Source organism: Aureobasidium melanogenum (genome assembly GCF_000721775.1).
Source record: "Aureobasidium melanogenum CBS 110374 unplaced genomic scaffold scaffold_45, whole genome shotgun sequence".
Taxonomy (NCBI): domain Eukaryota; kingdom Fungi; phylum Ascomycota; class Dothideomycetes; order Dothideales; family Saccotheciaceae; genus Aureobasidium; species Aureobasidium melanogenum.
Window position 1 is genome coordinate 1 of NW_024470097.1, and position 15,074 is coordinate 15,074.

A 15,074-nucleotide genomic window follows, 5' to 3' on the forward strand; every position below is an offset into this window, starting at 1 on the left:
GAGGATAAGGTAGCCGAGCGTATGGAAGACGCATTGGTTCATGCATGGGGCACAATTCGTGATTCTATCGCATATAACTGTGTGGCATCAATGCCAGAGCGACTTCAAGCCGTATATAGCGCAAGAGGGTGGTACACGCGATATTGATTAGTTCTGGATAAGCCCAACGAGCTAGATGATCTTCAGAGTTTCAGGATCATTCCGGTACAATTTGTATGGGTATTTCTATTGTTGTTGTACCCAGCGCGCTCAATCGAAACGAAGGGGGTGGGCGCGCGGAAAGCTGCCAAGGAGCTGGCTTTGCGAAACTTTTGTTCACCCACTGTACCAACCGTGCGTGCTTTGCCCGATCTGAAATCGAACCACTGTACAGCACTTCCCCTCTTGATTGATAGCGAATTGAACGTGCCTCAGGGTTGTTACAACTCAACACACTGGCGAGCGGAAGGGCAGCAGAAATCTCGGTTCAATTATCCGATGCGTGACAGATCTGACCCCAGAGTGCGGCAGTCGTCTCAGCGGTGTTGAATCTGTTGCAGAGGGATGGGGAATGACGCAGCATGAAGTAACATACTATAGGATATCTGCGATATCAAAGAACATCACCAAGCGAGACGAAAGAGGGGTTTGCCTCGTTGAGCAGCAGATCCGTACAAGAGTAATGGGCTTACGATCTGTTTCCTGGCCGGATCTCCCACTATCTGTATTTTACCAAGTGCTTCCACCTCTGAGGGAAGTGTGACTGAGATCCGGCATTTCTTCACACTTCGTGTGTACACTCCAACACCCACACTTTGTTAATCATCAGTCTAGCAGTCTCGATCGCTGATCAAGTCCAAGAGAGGCCCAAGAAATCGTATGCCGTGACCCGTGGAAGTTACACTCGACCTGCGGATATGATGAGGAAGACACAACTATCTTTCATGCTTGTCGGCTCGATCCTGGCTACCATAGCATTGATCAAAAACTCACACTTTCTCTGGCAGCGAGACGTGAAGATGCCAACCCGCTTGCTGGCTCTACGATAGTGTCCGAGTTCGGGACTTTGTTCAAAGACGAGTCTGGAATATCTTTTCCCTGCTATGTTCGCATACTGTCAATATGTTACAGACCGAGACTACTTGTGCAATTCCCTTATGATCTTTGAATCACTCAGTCTGTCTGGAAGTCAGGCGGACTTCCTGCTGATGTATCCTCAGCACTGCAACTTGGATTCGAGCTCTATAGAAGGACATTGGTTGCGGAAAGCAAGAGAAGAGTATGGTGTGAAGCTAGCTCCCATCCAGGTCCAACATTTCGAGGGAGAACACACCTGGGCGGACAGTTTCACCAAGCTTCTCGCATTCAATCGAACGCAATATGCGAGAGTCATAAGTCTCGACTCGCACGCTAACGTTCTTGGAGTATGTTCAGAGGTACAAGAGATGTTCTTCCACTCAGGCTGACACCTCCTAGCATATGGATGAGCTATTTCTCTTACCTCGTGCCTCTATCGCCATGCCCCGTGCATACTGGCTGGAAGAAGGTCTCTCATCTCAGATTGCAGTGATAGAGCCCTCTAAATACCAGTTTGAGCGTATTCTCCAAGCTTTCAGACGTCGACAGGAGTCTGACTTCGACATGGAGACATCCAACGATCTCTATGCCCGAGACTGCGTCATCATTCCTCATAGAATGTACGACCTTCTTACCGGCGAATTTCGCAAGAAGGATCACCATAGAGGTATCTAGAGTCGACGACGGAAAAATAGGATGCAAAAAAGATCTTGGCAGAGGCTAAGTATGTACACTTTTCTGACTGGCCATATCCTAAACCATGGGTCCCGAATTCGGAAGTGAAGAGATTGGAACTACAACCGGACTGTGACGGCGCTGAGACGGGAGAACGAGACTGCTCTGACCGCCGCATCTGGAACAAAATCTACCGGGAATATCGCGAAAGGCGTCAAGTAAGCACATACTTTGCCATGTTTGGTAGCAGCTGATCATCTGTAAGAGAATATGTCAGGTAGAAACAACATCTTTGTGAAGTGTAACAAGGGCCTGCGAGCCTGATCATGCCTTGATCCAGATCAGATGAAGACTTGATTCGGCTGTTTGCATCTCGATAATACTTGGTTGAGTCCGTGGAGAGCGCAAGGTAGAGTGAACCATAGAAATCTTCGATCTTGAACCCTGGTTATCGATCATGGTCTAACTCGAATTTATACTGGAGATCGTCTGGGCAGGATCGATGGGCAGTCAATGTAGATGCCCAGAGAAAGGCGTAAGCGATATTGTGTCCACTAATAATACCATCCAACATCAGGCTCAGGCTTGGACCCGGTATGTGTACAAAGCTCTTCACATACATCTTTTCGTTGGCCACTCGAAAGCTGCCTTGACCGTCGTGCTAATCAGATGTTCATCGAAACTCCATCTGACTATGGTGTCGATCGTTGTTCCAGTGTCACGTTTCTACGGCACACCGCGCCTTCTGTGAAGCGACATAAACTTTGGCACAGTGCTGGATCGAGTCGAGTTGACTGTACAGGGAAAGCAAGAACTACGAAGTGAGAGAGTGAGACAGAAACGCTTCTGGCCAATTGTTGAATCTAGAGGTGTAGCATGGGTCAAGGAAATGATGACATCCTGGTTCTTCTATCTTAATCCAGACATGTAAGCCCGTCCGATCTATTCTGTGCTCTCGTTACATAAATTTCCAGAGATTAAGACATTCGCAGTGACCCTAGCAGCGTCTTGGTTACCACAAACTCTAAGCTCTTTCCAGAACAGGTCCAGAGTCGCCATATTTTCCTCATGGTTGTCGTCGAACAAAAAAATCGGGTTCATCGAGGATAACGTAGACCCCGACAGGTCTTCAGCCTCAAACCACAGCTTGTATCGGTGTATGCATCTCTCCGGTACATGTTTGTGGAAACCGAGCTCTATAGCCACAACTAGCTCGGGCAAGTCTTGCAATACCGTCCTATTTTGCTTTCTGACCTCGATCTTGAAGATCACTTCATCTGTTTTTGGAAAACTCTGGCCATCAACTGAGGCCGATCGACTGATATGTTGAGCGGGAACGACGTTTGCTGCTGCTGGAGTCGAATTGCCTCTCGTAGTTGATTCGAGTTGGTCCGCGTTGTCATGGTTTTTCTTCGATGTGTTCTGCGATATCCTATCTTCCTCCTGTGCCGTGATATCGATGGTTGGTCTAGCTGTTTTTCCGTCTGAGCGAACTTCGTCTCTAGATTGAGCGCTCGGGTCCATGATACTTTGTATTTGGACGTGGAGAGGTGGGGTTCGACTAGGGTCGGTGGCTAGCAGTCTTGTCGTCAAAAACGACATCAAAGTGCTTGGTGGCCACCGATCATATCTGACGCGACTGTCTTCTGATTGGCGTGATAACGGCTGCGGGAGTTTTTCCACGTAGAGGTTGATTGGAAAAGAGCTATTATCCGTTCAAGAGATATACAAAGTCTGGATCACTGTTTGTTCAGACGAAAGAGGTGTCAGATGCGGCTACATTAAACAAGCGTCAGATAGTAGAAAACGAAGAAGTCTCGCACCAGATATATAGGGGGAACATCCAGAATACTCCGGAGAAGGGCTTGACATTGGATTTTCGGCCCGGGGTCATATTGTAGTTGCGCCCTTCACAGTCCAATCACGCGTGGAATGTCATATCCAAGTGTGTCAGTGGGAAACAATGATCAAGCTAGCAATGCGCGGAGACCATGCAACAGATGATCCAGGACTTGTGTATTGTCTCGATGAAATTATGACCAAGGTCTTGGGACATCCTGATACCAACCATTTAAGATCTTGACGAGGATCCATTACCCAGCCGCAGGCGACTCTAAGCAGTTTGTGCGATTAGACTTGCCTTTCTCAAGTCTTGTGTTGATTAAATTATCGTCGACCACATTGACCCCGTTTGGTTCGCCAGAACCGGGGGACGCCAATAAACGGCTCGCAAAGCCCAAAAGCTGGCACAACTATCAGCGTCTCATAAATACCTACATTGGAAGGTAGTGTGCACTATTCTATCAGAGATTGATGTGACATAGCCAGCCATTGGTACGTAGTACAATATATGGTTCACAAGTTTCTTCTGTTTGGAGGATGCATCATGGATCACTTTAATAATGATGTGTCAGTCCAAGCTCGCAAATTATCCCATGCACTCTTCGCTCTCGCTACGCGAGTCTCTAGAAGCTCGTTGCCCTCGCGATGAAGCTAGTTGCATTCACATCGTCATATCTCTCAACATCTTCCCAAGACCAGCGCTGAGTGTGCACATTTTCCTCACGATCGTTGTCAAAGCAGCATGTTGTATCCTTGAAGGAGGAAGCAGACCGCAAATCGCCTTGGAATTTGCTCATAATCATGCGGTGTTGCATAATTACAGTTAGCGTATACACAAGTAGATCGGTACCCGTCGGGGAAGGAGACAAGTAAGATGGGCTCCTTGACAACATCATCAGGCTACGTCAAACGCTTGCGGTTGATGTGCCAAGAATGGATATCGATGTCCATTCTTGGCAGCGCTCGCAGTCCTCCAGCATTAAGGGGTCCCCCAGCATGCGTTTCACGTCGTGTCTCGACTCTCGACGCCCATTACATCGACTTATTATGGTCTGCCTCTGTACACGCTTGAGTAAAAGAGACTACGGCTCATTGACAGACGACGAGGCATGTACAGGGCGTAAGGAGACTGCTGTTTCTACTTTGACACAACCACAGATATACCTTCTGGATGAGGCGGCCCGCTCCACAGAGCCCAGGCGGCTCCAGCTGCGACAGAGTCGACAATCCGTTAGAGCAAAGCGGGTTCAAGTTATGGCCAACCAGGCACCCTCTGCAAAAAGACCTAGAACATCTTCTATCATTGTATCGGCAGTCGGTTCGGTACCTCGAGGCGCAACCAAGACAGGTAAAACAGTCACGCGTCCAGGGCACACCATTGTACGTCATCCGTTAAAAAACCTGGGCATGAATCAAACATCTCGTACCGAGGAAGACATCTGTCAGCAGGAGACATCGCTCGTATCCCCAGTAACATCTATATGTTTGACAGAAGACTTGAACGGGTCACAAGAGTCAGAGAGATCTATGCATAGTGGGCTGTCGCAGAAGACAGTACAAAACATCTCGAGCATGGTGGGGACTATCTCATCACACCAGAGGTCGTGGATCGAGTCCACCTGTATCTTCACCGCTCTCCTTGGCTCGAAGCCGAGCGGCTGGACAGTCGCAAACCACTCCTCCGAAGCAGTTGAATCCACACTTGCGAACACGTTTGTGCAAGTGCAGGTAAGCATACTTCAACACCAAATCTTCAACAAGCTTCTAGCCTATGCTGCCAACAGCTTGTGGGCCGGGAAGCATCTCGGTAGTAGCGAGAACCTGACGAAGTTGAGAAGACATGGAAGTGGAGCATCAGAATTTGTTCGTGCTGCGGGGAATGCCGCAAGTATACTGTTGCTGGTACCTCCATCATGGTGGGAGCATTTGACATCGTTCTTGCTTCAAAGCTGATTCATTAAGGTTGCGTAAATCTACGAAGGACATTCGCACAAAGGTTTCGAAGATGAAACAGTCAACTACCATCTTTCCCTATCTGGAGCAGTTTGAAACACTCGCTCAGACACTGTTAGGCAGGCTGAAAAGAGGTTCGAGGCACTTTCCACCTGATCAATGCGATCGCTGATTTCTCCCAGAAATTGAGACCATGCATTCAGAAAGCTCTCATCTACTTGTTCGAGGACCACCGGTATCAACACAACCATCCTCTGACGCTCGAGAGTCTCATCCGTTTCGAACACCACATGAAATCACAGCCTCTTCTCCGAACGACGTGGCTGTGTCTGGATCGGATTCAATATCTCAGGTACAGCCATCCCAGGCAACAGGCAGCGGGAGCGTGGACCTTGTAAGATTTAGTGACCTGCACCGTACAGTATCGAACCCAACGGTACAAACTCAACCAGTATTCTCGGTAGTGCATCAGGGCCCCAGAACTTTCCTTGACAGGAATGGCATGATGGTCGCTTCGCTCGACCCGACACTAGTGGGATCACCATGTTACGTCGACGACGGCAACCACATAAATCCTTTCATGCTTGTCTAGAGTGCGATAGCATGGTCAGGCTCCGAAGGCTGCAGACGAATCACGATTAGTATGCAGAACCCCGAGCCTGGAAACTGGATTGATTCAGAGCCCGAAATCACAACTCCCTCGCCCGCCTTGATCTCATCGTCCGTCCAGGGGCACCCATTTTCAGAATTCCAATCCTGCAAGGGAACGAAAACCATCGGCTGTGCCATTCCCGTCAAACCCTTCTTGATGAACGACAAGGTCTCTGGTGTCTCAGGAATCTTGATGACCGCCCAGTCGTAAAGAGCTCTGCTCAGGTCACTTGGAGGCTCGAGATCGATACTGAGATATGCCGTAGAGATGTTTCCATCATGCTATGTGGAGTTTAGCAAAGGTCGGGCAGGTCTTTACTCGGAAACTTGTCGTGTATTACGTCGAGCCACTTTTCAACAATCCGCTTAGCTACGTTTCCGTTACTTTTCAGGACCAAAAATGCGAACTTGTAGTTTTCCTAACACCTCTTAGCACATGTTGTTCCATTTTCATTCCATCTGGACGTACACTCTTGTAAAGATCCTCACAGTCAGTCTCACAAAACACGTCCAAAGCATGTTGCACTTCCTCTTCCGTAAGACAGCTGTCTATCCGGTTGGGAGAAGAAGATGTAGTGATCGACGGTACGCTCATGATGTCCGGCGACGAAACAGGATCTGTGGCAGACGAGATTTGGTCCTTTCGTCCATGCGAAGACGACGATGATCTATAAAAACAGCCGCTTCGTGGCAGTTTTTGATTCGCCAGGACGTTTACGGAAGGTTCGGGTAAGGCCGGCGGGTAAAGAGTGGAGCGGGGGGCCTTGTGAATACTTGAATGCGAACTTCACTTGTACTTTCACTTGCACCTCCATCTTTTTTCTCTCCGTCTTTCGGACAGTTTCACGTCTCTCACGAGTCCAGGCAATAATTCCCGATGGCCTCGAGAGTTCTTTCGCCTCACCAGGTCCATAATGCTGTTCCTCTTCTCGAACAGACTGATTCTTTGAGTGACGATCTGCTCTTGAAGATCGGCGCGATCTTGGTCAGGGCTAAAGAACATCGGAACTGGGGCATTGGCCGCAAACATCGCCACCACGAGCTCAAGCCGAAGGAGTTGATGGTCCATGAGACGAATGGACCAAGAGATATTTGTAGACCTGTCGAGTGGAACTCCACCAGCAAGCTTTATCCTCATTCATGGCACTACACGAGCGGTGATCATCTCACGCCATATGAGTATGGCACCCAGCCACAGCCAGACATACCGCTACCGCTTGTCTCCGAGCTGTTGGGAGTTATGAGAACCGAGTCGACTGTGGCTCTGATACCAATCGCGACGTCTTTGGAAGGGGGAGATAAGAAGTGGGTTGAGACTGTGAGCTCCGAAGATCGCAGCATGACTTCAGACCTTGTTCCCCAAAGTCGGTGTGTCCCACAATCTGAAACAGTGGGCTGGATATTCTTTCCTGCCGGTCATGGAGCTGTGAAGGCAGTCGTCGTAAGGGAGTGCAAAAAGAACCCGGTGACAGGGTTTCACAAAGCCGAGTACACCTAACAAGTAGTTAGCTTCCGAATCCCGACTGATCTTCCAATTCAGCGTAGGCATGAATTTTTTCTCAGTCATCAGTGCGTTTCTCGCCTCGTCAAGATTGTCTCTCTTGCTAGCAGCAGAAGTACGTGGAGCCTAGACCACAGACAAGTGAGATATCCTTACTTCATTTGGGGTGAGAGTCCTCGCTTCCACATCTGATCAGGCTGTTCGCATGGATGGATCGATGCAGAACTGACCAGAGTTGTGACTGCATGCTGTGCGTGGTTCACCCATCAATTCCTTTGCGTACATTATGATACCGAGACCACTCGTTACCACCGCACGAATACTCATAGTCCAGGAAGACCGACTTCGCAAATCATCAAAGATGTCTTGAATCCAACACACAAACCTGAGTGAGACTCTTAGTCTATTGCACGAGTATCTTGAATGGCTAGTCCCACCCACTGATCATTCCTTGCTCGTGTGAGCGTTGTCTTCACTGCGGTAATCGTGAACATGACTGTCTGGCGAATGACACGTGCAGATCTGCATGAACCGAGTTACTGGCAGTGCAGCCCAATCAACCAAGGGATGAGTGTCGACGACATGAACGCCCCAACACACCAAGATCCATGCAGTTTCATGCAAGATTTGTGACATATCACGTGGAAAGAGCTTTATAAAGCTCCCCTGTGCTTTTGCAAACATAGACTCATCGTATGTAAACTGGCACCATGAATCTTTCTGGACTCACTCGTTGCTTATCACTCATCTTCTGCTGTATTCATGATCCAAAGCACGAAGATGCTGTCCCTGCTACAGATTCTCCGCTCACGCTCTCTGCTATTGAGCCCCGAGACAAGGCACTCAATTGCAAGAATCCGCTACCATCTAATGTACATCTCCCATCTTGGACCTCGATATTGCTGATGCTGATGTTTCACAGAGACCAATTTCACGCTTCAGCAATTAGGCATGAAACCGCGTTTGAGCAATCAGCAAATTTCACAGTAATGGGCCTGGAGGGTTTGTCGTTATCCATCAATAACGAGGACATTTGTACGAGTTACATGCAAAAAAACCTTTAGCCATGCAATATTTCTGCTCCAATGAAAACTCTCGTCTTCGTTTCCTCCGCCAATCCAGATTGTCGTTCTTCCGTCCTAATCAGTATGGCTCTTGCAACGAATTTCGGACATGACTCGAACCTCAGATATCTTTATTCCTGCCACTCATGGTTTTACGGTGACTTGACACCTAGTACAGTCTCGACGACTCATGAGACGCGAATCTTCAGTCAATATCTGCGCAACAGACGTTGAAAGCTGCGTGGAAGATTCAGGCAGACAATCGTGTTGGCGTGATCGCACGGCGCATCTAGTAAAGCTCAGTACCCGTCAGCCACGTTTGTGTCGGTAACAATGTATTCCCTGCGCTTAGACGGGGCTCAGGCAAGGATGTCCGCATCGCATCTCAGCAGCCAATGTTTGACTAAAGAGACCTCCATCGTTGCAGGTCTTCGAGATACCCACAAAATTGCGAGGAAGGCTACTCAAAAACGATTCACCCAGTCCTACCAGCGCGTGGAGATAGCGAATTTGCTGAGTCGCGTAGTAACGCGACGCTAGGGCGTGGCTTGCAATTCACGTATTCTCATGAGTGCATAGATCATAATCGCGGATGGTTACTTTGTCGTTGATTGGTCGGCAGAATGAGTAACAAACTTCTCTCTCCGAGTCTCATCACCATGCGGGTGCCTCATCCTCATTCTCCTACTTGCCCACAGTGAGATGTGTACGCACTGTCGACAGCAGCGGTGAGTCATTCAGCTGGTCATATTCACATTCGCTTCCGGATGATGTACAGTCTAAGGATTCGACTGAGCGTTTATTGGAATGATATTGGCATCAGCCATATCTATGGAACCATCACATCGACCAAAGGATCATCCGAGTGTCGAGTGCGCTCGCAGGTCGTTGTCCAGCCTTTCCGTTTGTGTCCCGCAAGCATATGCAGATGTTGCATATCGAACGCCTCGCCTGCGACCTGGAAGCGACCTCAACATGTTCTTGCACATTCTCAATCGAGATGAGATTCGTATATTTTAGAGGGTCCGCTAGATTGGTTGCGTGTATCGCACGCGTGATTGCTCTGGCCTTACCGTGTGATGTTCATTCCTTAGCCTGTAGCTATCTAGCCCCCAAGACCCGCATGGGATTTGCATGTGCGAGCTCTTGGTATACAAAAGTATGGAGTCCGAGCCATAGTCCCTGGAACCACGTCGATTTTTTTTCTACAGGACTCGATTTATGGATGGGCTTACGAAGATCAATCAGCGTCCCCCAAAGTATGTTGACTGTCTAATTGTACGACGGTATACTGATACTCTGAAGCGACGGAGGCTGTGGACTCACTCACAAGCCACAGATATTCCGGGTCAAATACTTCTGGGGCCTCGAAAGGAAAGACAAAACCTTGCTTGTAGCGCCTTGTTCTGGTCGAGCCATCGATTCTTGCGCGAAAAATGGGGTCCACATAAAGCATGACATAATCTTGGTTGCTGGAGGCGCGTTCGTCAGGTTGACAGCGAGACTCGTTGCCGTCAGAGAGGATACTGAACAGCTCTTTGCACCGATATCTCACGTGTTCCATGTATCAGAAGTGAACATTTACAGACTCCCGGGCACCTCACAAATCAATCTGGATACTAGCCTGCCCACACCATGCGACAAGGATGGGATACGAGTCTTATTACCTGCGTCGGTCTTTGACCCAGACTTGCTGACCACCTGGCACAACCAGAAGATTCATAAACAAGTTTTACTTGACGGAACCATCGAAAAAAGGTTAATCCAAGGACCGCCACCCCTTGAGAGGTGGGTGTCTCCAGTCGATTCGCAGATTGCTGCTGACGCGATTTAGCGATATGCCTATCTATCAGTTCAAATGTTTCTGCAACGGGACCAGCCCTCTGACGATGAAGCACAACAGCAAAGAGCCCAAATACGTTCATCTCGAGTACCTTCTTGAGGGGTACAATATCACCATGGGATATCTTGTTGTGGCTGACAAAGGGAGAACGGCACTTATCAAGGGGAGACCGGAGAGCCTTGACGAGATTGTATCGACATTCACTGCTCAACCATGGTCAACTGCTGACCGAAGACCCCTCAACTACTTCACAATCATGATCGACTCCATCGAGTGGTTCGACGTCGAGACAAACTTCATCAGAGATGAGCGTTGGGCCTCGAACGGACTATGTCCAGAAATGGCAGTAAGGAGATCGCGATTTTGGGACTCGATGAAGAGTGAATGGAGATGATTTGGGACAAGTCTCGATCAATAGTTATGTGATGACGACCTCGCAGATGTGCAAGATTGACACTCTCTCGATTCTCAGAATCTATTCAAAGGTGCCGAATCAGCTCGTGTCCCAATATCCATGTCGTCACATTCTCAACCTGTTTCCTTGCCATCAAACTTGATACATGTATGCAGAGATGGAGCTTTGTACATCATCGAAACCTTCTCTACGGTCAATCGTCATGTCTCCGCTATCTTTCGTGGTACCAAGATGCATCGGCGTAATCAAGTGCCATGTCGATCAAGTAGAAGTCAAAATCGGAAGCACCCGTCCAAATAATTACTCTATTCGAGACATCACGATTCCCGTAAGCTATCCTGACAGGCATTGGAGCGAATGTTCTCCTCGTATTCCCCGACGTGCAGGTTGCGTAGATCTGCGTGCATCGTGAAGCCATAGCAGGCTCGCGTATACCATATTACGACCTGCAGACGAAAACTTATTGACCGTTGGTCGGCGCGCTAGCCAATCCTTCGGCATGTTCAGTAAGACTCTTAGGCCATAAGTGTCAAGGTGAGTCTTGCACGAATGGTGAGTAAGCGCTACATGGTCACTGTCGAAACTAGAACATTGCATTGCATATATGCAATGCGGTAGATCATACATTTCGTGCCGAACACCGCTGAAGCTCTGGGGCGTGTGATGAAGAATCAGGACTGAACACCTTGGCCAGCTCTCCATCATGGTGGCAATACTGGCAACGCTCACACCGACATCAGAATGCCGTGCACAGAAAGCGTGCCTCTCCCCTCTGGAGACTCACCTCCAGGTTCTGGCAGTTACGGTCTGAGCTACTGGATTAAAGGTCTCTTCCTCGCCATACCGAAGAGCAAGCCGGCCGCCAAGGTGATGATATGCTGCTGTGTACTGGAAGTCTTCCTGGGCTGCTGTTCACTGATCGAGTCCTTGATTATGCAATCCCTCGTCTCACGAGACAAAGTGTTCCTCATGGCCTTGGTCCGTCTCGTCTTCGAAGCCATTACTCCGATTGTTGGAGAGGCCATATCGGCCCTTCGGACGTTCACTGGCAGGGAGACACACAAAAACTTTATGAACACCTTGGGACAGAGCAAGAGATACTCGTCAGACAATGACCAGGGGAAAGGTCCATCGATGAATAAGATAGGCGCCGTCGACGTCTACTGTCAGGAGATCAGGTCACTCTTCCTCAATCTGACCACCCTCTGTATCACTCTGGTCTCCCTCATAGCCAGCGGCTGTTCTGAACGGAGCATTTGGGTCGCCACGCTACCTTTCTACTCGTTGTGCGACCTTACGGTGATTGCCGTGGATATACTGCGCCGCCATCCCGCGACTTATGAGCTGCTCGCGGCGAAGTCGTCACTCAGCGGTCGATCGTCAGTGACTATGCCAAAACAGTCGAGCGAGTTCATTGAGTACTGACTCTGCTTTCAGACCAAAAGACGCGCAATTGGGACAATGTTTCAATGCATATCACAGGCGAAACATCAATCTCCAGACCAGGAGACTCCAACTTTCATTTAAATGCACGGCGGTACTACTTTTGACTTCGGCACTGCCCTTGTACTCCGCTATGTCAGGAGCAGACCAAACACAGTTGACCATGATCGTCCTGAGCTACCATAACCTCTATCGACAGCATAGGAAACTCGAACGGAATCTTGAAGCCATCGCCAAATCGAGAGCTAGCATGCAAAAAGTTCTTGATGAGCTCGAAACGCAGGGTAGCAAAGACGAGATCTGACAAGGGAATCCATGTGACATGTATCGGACCCGTACACCCGGATGGGCAGGTCCGCGCACATTTGTAGCATGGAAGTGTGCGAAACTCGCTATGTCATGGAGGAGGTGAAGCCCGAGTAGCTCTGGCGCAGTGGAGTACATGGGGCCATGCAGGCCGGCATGATCTTGCAGGCCATCTCATATAGAACTGCAACAAACCCCGCCAATGTACCAGGAAATGTTTGCTTGCTCTTTCTATCCAATCGTATGGGTTGAAGGGGATGCGCGTCTTGGTGCTAGAGTCCCGAACGGCGGCTTTATCATGGAGCCCCATGCCGTAGCATGCGAAAGATCAAGGGTATCGAGGGTAGTACCGTTGAGAAAGTAATCAAAATCGATGTGGTGAAGCGAGTGGTCGACCTGTGCTTTGTTATTGATCCTGAGGCTTGGGCTAGTGCTGCAAGCGAGAAGGGGACTCGGCAGAGAATTGGCCGACTTGTATTACGAGGGCGCAGGAACCGATCTGCGCACGACACTCTTCTTCGGAATTATTGTGCCCTCACCGATGGGAGGCAAACTCCATCAAGAAGGTAAGATAATCGTTGTCATCGCAAGCTGTCCAATGTGCGAATAAACCAGCGAGAGTGCGCGTACGGCTTTTGCGCATGCCATAGCGTCCTCTCGGCGATAAAGTTCTCATCCGAAGCGGGGGCTAGGTATGATGAGCCAGATGTCGATGGCAGCGACGATAATGCGAGACCTAGAAGGAGCACAAGCGGTGAACGGGGGGTTGACTAGGAGCGACGAGAGCAGACGCGGAGACCAGACGTAGATCAGATGAGGCACTTCCGATGGGAAGACGGCGCGAGGGCGGGATGAGGAGCATAGAGCTGAGCTTCAATCAGTACAATGGTAGTCGGTTCAAGCGCAAAACCAAGGTTTCTGTCGTGAGCAATGCGAGGATCAATCAAAGGAGGTCTCAAGGGCGAAGATGAACTGGCCACCTGACGGACGAGTAGAGAGAGAGAGTGGTGCTTGATAGGACGCGTTTTGGCCGTCTGACCCTTGTGATGGTAGTGAACACAACATCGAGGGGAGTGAGCCTGGTCAACTGTCTGCGCCAACATCGAGCAGAGGCAACGGTGATGGATTGCCCGCATGAACAAGATTAGGAGGTGTTGGTAACCGTTGAGACGATCGTGCGCTGCCTGGAAGATGGACAATCCCTGTGGTCACAAGTGCGGCTCTGATTCTGTGGACGCGACGGGAGGAGTGACAAAGACGTGAGCAGGCACGTCGAAGATTCGAGATGGTAGGAGCGGTCCATGGCTGAGACGATATCTTCCAGATGCGTGCAATGGCGCGGTAGATGAGCAGAGACTGTTGTACAGTAAGGTGAGCGCCTGGAGTCCAGCGAAAAGGACCAAGGTGATTTATCTGTCGCCGAGCTGGGGCTCTTGGCGCAGAAAGGCACGCTGGTTGAAGACACACCGCTTCCTGTTCGACCTCGATCAGCTTCCATGCATTGATCTGTGATTAGTAGCATTGAGATAATGCTATCTCTCAATCAGTAGATTCTAATGCGATTATGAGACAGCTTGGGACCACAAGCGACCGGTTGTTATGGAGGCAAACGAGAGGACAAGTCCGCGTAATGCGAGTTGGCACCATCCGTGCGAAGGCTCAGCCTGACTGTATTGAATCACTATTTCTACTCGCATGGTGACCCGCACGTTGTCAGAAAGTGAATCAAGGTAAATGTTAACGGTGTAGTGTGAGCGTAACCTCCCAGATTCGGATTTTACGCTCCGTCGCATTACAGCTCGCAGCAGGTTCACTCCGCATTCGAAACGCAACTTACCGTCAGTTAGCCAGATGCCGTATCTGCAACCATATGACCGTAATCGTCAATGATACCATTCTTACACTGGACTTGTAAACTTAATGCTTCGAAAGCGCATGAACACTCCGGTAGGATACTACGACCTTGTATATACGAGTCACTCGTTGTACCTCGTAAGAAGCAGCATGGATATCCGTGACTATCTCTGTTGCGTCATTGAGGATTCTGAGCGTTCGAAAGCAGCAGTCGCGACTACTCAAGAATGTTAAAGTCCGCTCTGTACCATATGCTTGTCAGTAATCAGGATACCCAAGACAATCTCGCAATGTCGACTGACACAGATCCTTTAGAGCTTCTGGGAGTTGTAGAACGAGTCTACCCAAGCCTTTCAGTAGAGGCAAAAAGCGAGTTGAGACTAAGCATCGACTCACTGAGCAAAAGACTCGAGACTCCCTGGGAAACAACCAAGAGGATCGTCTGGCAGGAGGTCAGTAGAATCATACTGG

At 49.4% G+C, this 15,074-nt stretch overlaps 7 protein-coding genes across 7 annotated transcripts; 5 read left to right on the top strand and 2 right to left on the bottom strand.

Moving 5' to 3' along the window:
* Window positions 1-1,187: 1,187 nt before the first annotated feature.
* On the top strand, window positions 1,188-1,985 carry M437DRAFT_79464 (nucleotide-diphospho-sugar transferase; the record flags this gene model as incomplete). The annotated part of the gene is made up of 3 exons (XM_041027177.1): window positions 1,188-1,403; window positions 1,456-1,723; window positions 1,774-1,985. 3 exons carry the CDS (start codon window positions 1,188-1,190, stop codon window positions 1,983-1,985), a joined length of 696 nt encoding a protein of 231 aa, XP_040874851.1.
* Window positions 1,986-2,673: 688 nt separating this feature from the next.
* Window positions 2,674-3,625, bottom strand: M437DRAFT_70480 (uncharacterized protein; the record flags this gene model as incomplete). Its single annotated transcript, XM_041025465.1, has 2 exons — window positions 2,674-3,436; window positions 3,555-3,625. 2 exons carry the CDS (start codon window positions 3,623-3,625, stop codon window positions 2,674-2,676), a joined length of 834 nt encoding a protein of 277 aa, XP_040874852.1.
* A 995-nt stretch (window positions 3,626-4,620) lies between these two features.
* Window positions 4,621-5,526, top strand: M437DRAFT_70481 (uncharacterized protein; the record flags this gene model as incomplete). The annotated part of the gene is made up of 1 exon (XM_041025466.1): window positions 4,621-5,526. One exon carries the CDS (start codon window positions 4,621-4,623, stop codon window positions 5,524-5,526), a length of 906 nt encoding a protein of 301 aa, XP_040874853.1.
* A 588-nt stretch (window positions 5,527-6,114) lies between these two features.
* M437DRAFT_89132 (uncharacterized protein) lies at window positions 6,115-6,772 on the bottom strand (the record flags this gene model as incomplete). The annotated part of the gene is made up of 3 exons (XM_041028975.1): window positions 6,115-6,459; window positions 6,519-6,596; window positions 6,647-6,772. 3 exons carry the CDS (start codon window positions 6,770-6,772, stop codon window positions 6,115-6,117), a joined length of 549 nt encoding a protein of 182 aa, XP_040874854.1.
* Window positions 6,773-7,054: 282 nt separating this feature from the next.
* M437DRAFT_70482 (uncharacterized protein) lies at window positions 7,055-7,675 on the top strand (the record flags this gene model as incomplete). The annotated part of the gene is made up of 1 exon (XM_041025467.1): window positions 7,055-7,675. The coding sequence occupies one exon, from the start codon at window positions 7,055-7,057 to the stop codon at window positions 7,673-7,675; it is 621 nt and encodes a 206-aa protein (XP_040874855.1).
* A 2,288-nt stretch (window positions 7,676-9,963) lies between these two features.
* On the top strand, window positions 9,964-10,979 carry M437DRAFT_70483 (uncharacterized protein; the record flags this gene model as incomplete). Its single annotated transcript, XM_041025468.1, has 3 exons — window positions 9,964-10,001; window positions 10,048-10,530; window positions 10,577-10,979. 3 exons carry the CDS (start codon window positions 9,964-9,966, stop codon window positions 10,977-10,979), a joined length of 924 nt encoding a protein of 307 aa, XP_040874856.1.
* Window positions 10,980-11,741: 762 nt separating this feature from the next.
* Window positions 11,742-12,425, top strand: M437DRAFT_89133 (uncharacterized protein; the record flags this gene model as incomplete). The annotated part of the gene is made up of 1 exon (XM_041028976.1): window positions 11,742-12,425. One exon carries the CDS (start codon window positions 11,742-11,744, stop codon window positions 12,423-12,425), a length of 684 nt encoding a protein of 227 aa, XP_040874857.1.
* Between the last annotated feature and the right edge of the window lie 2,649 nt (window positions 12,426-15,074).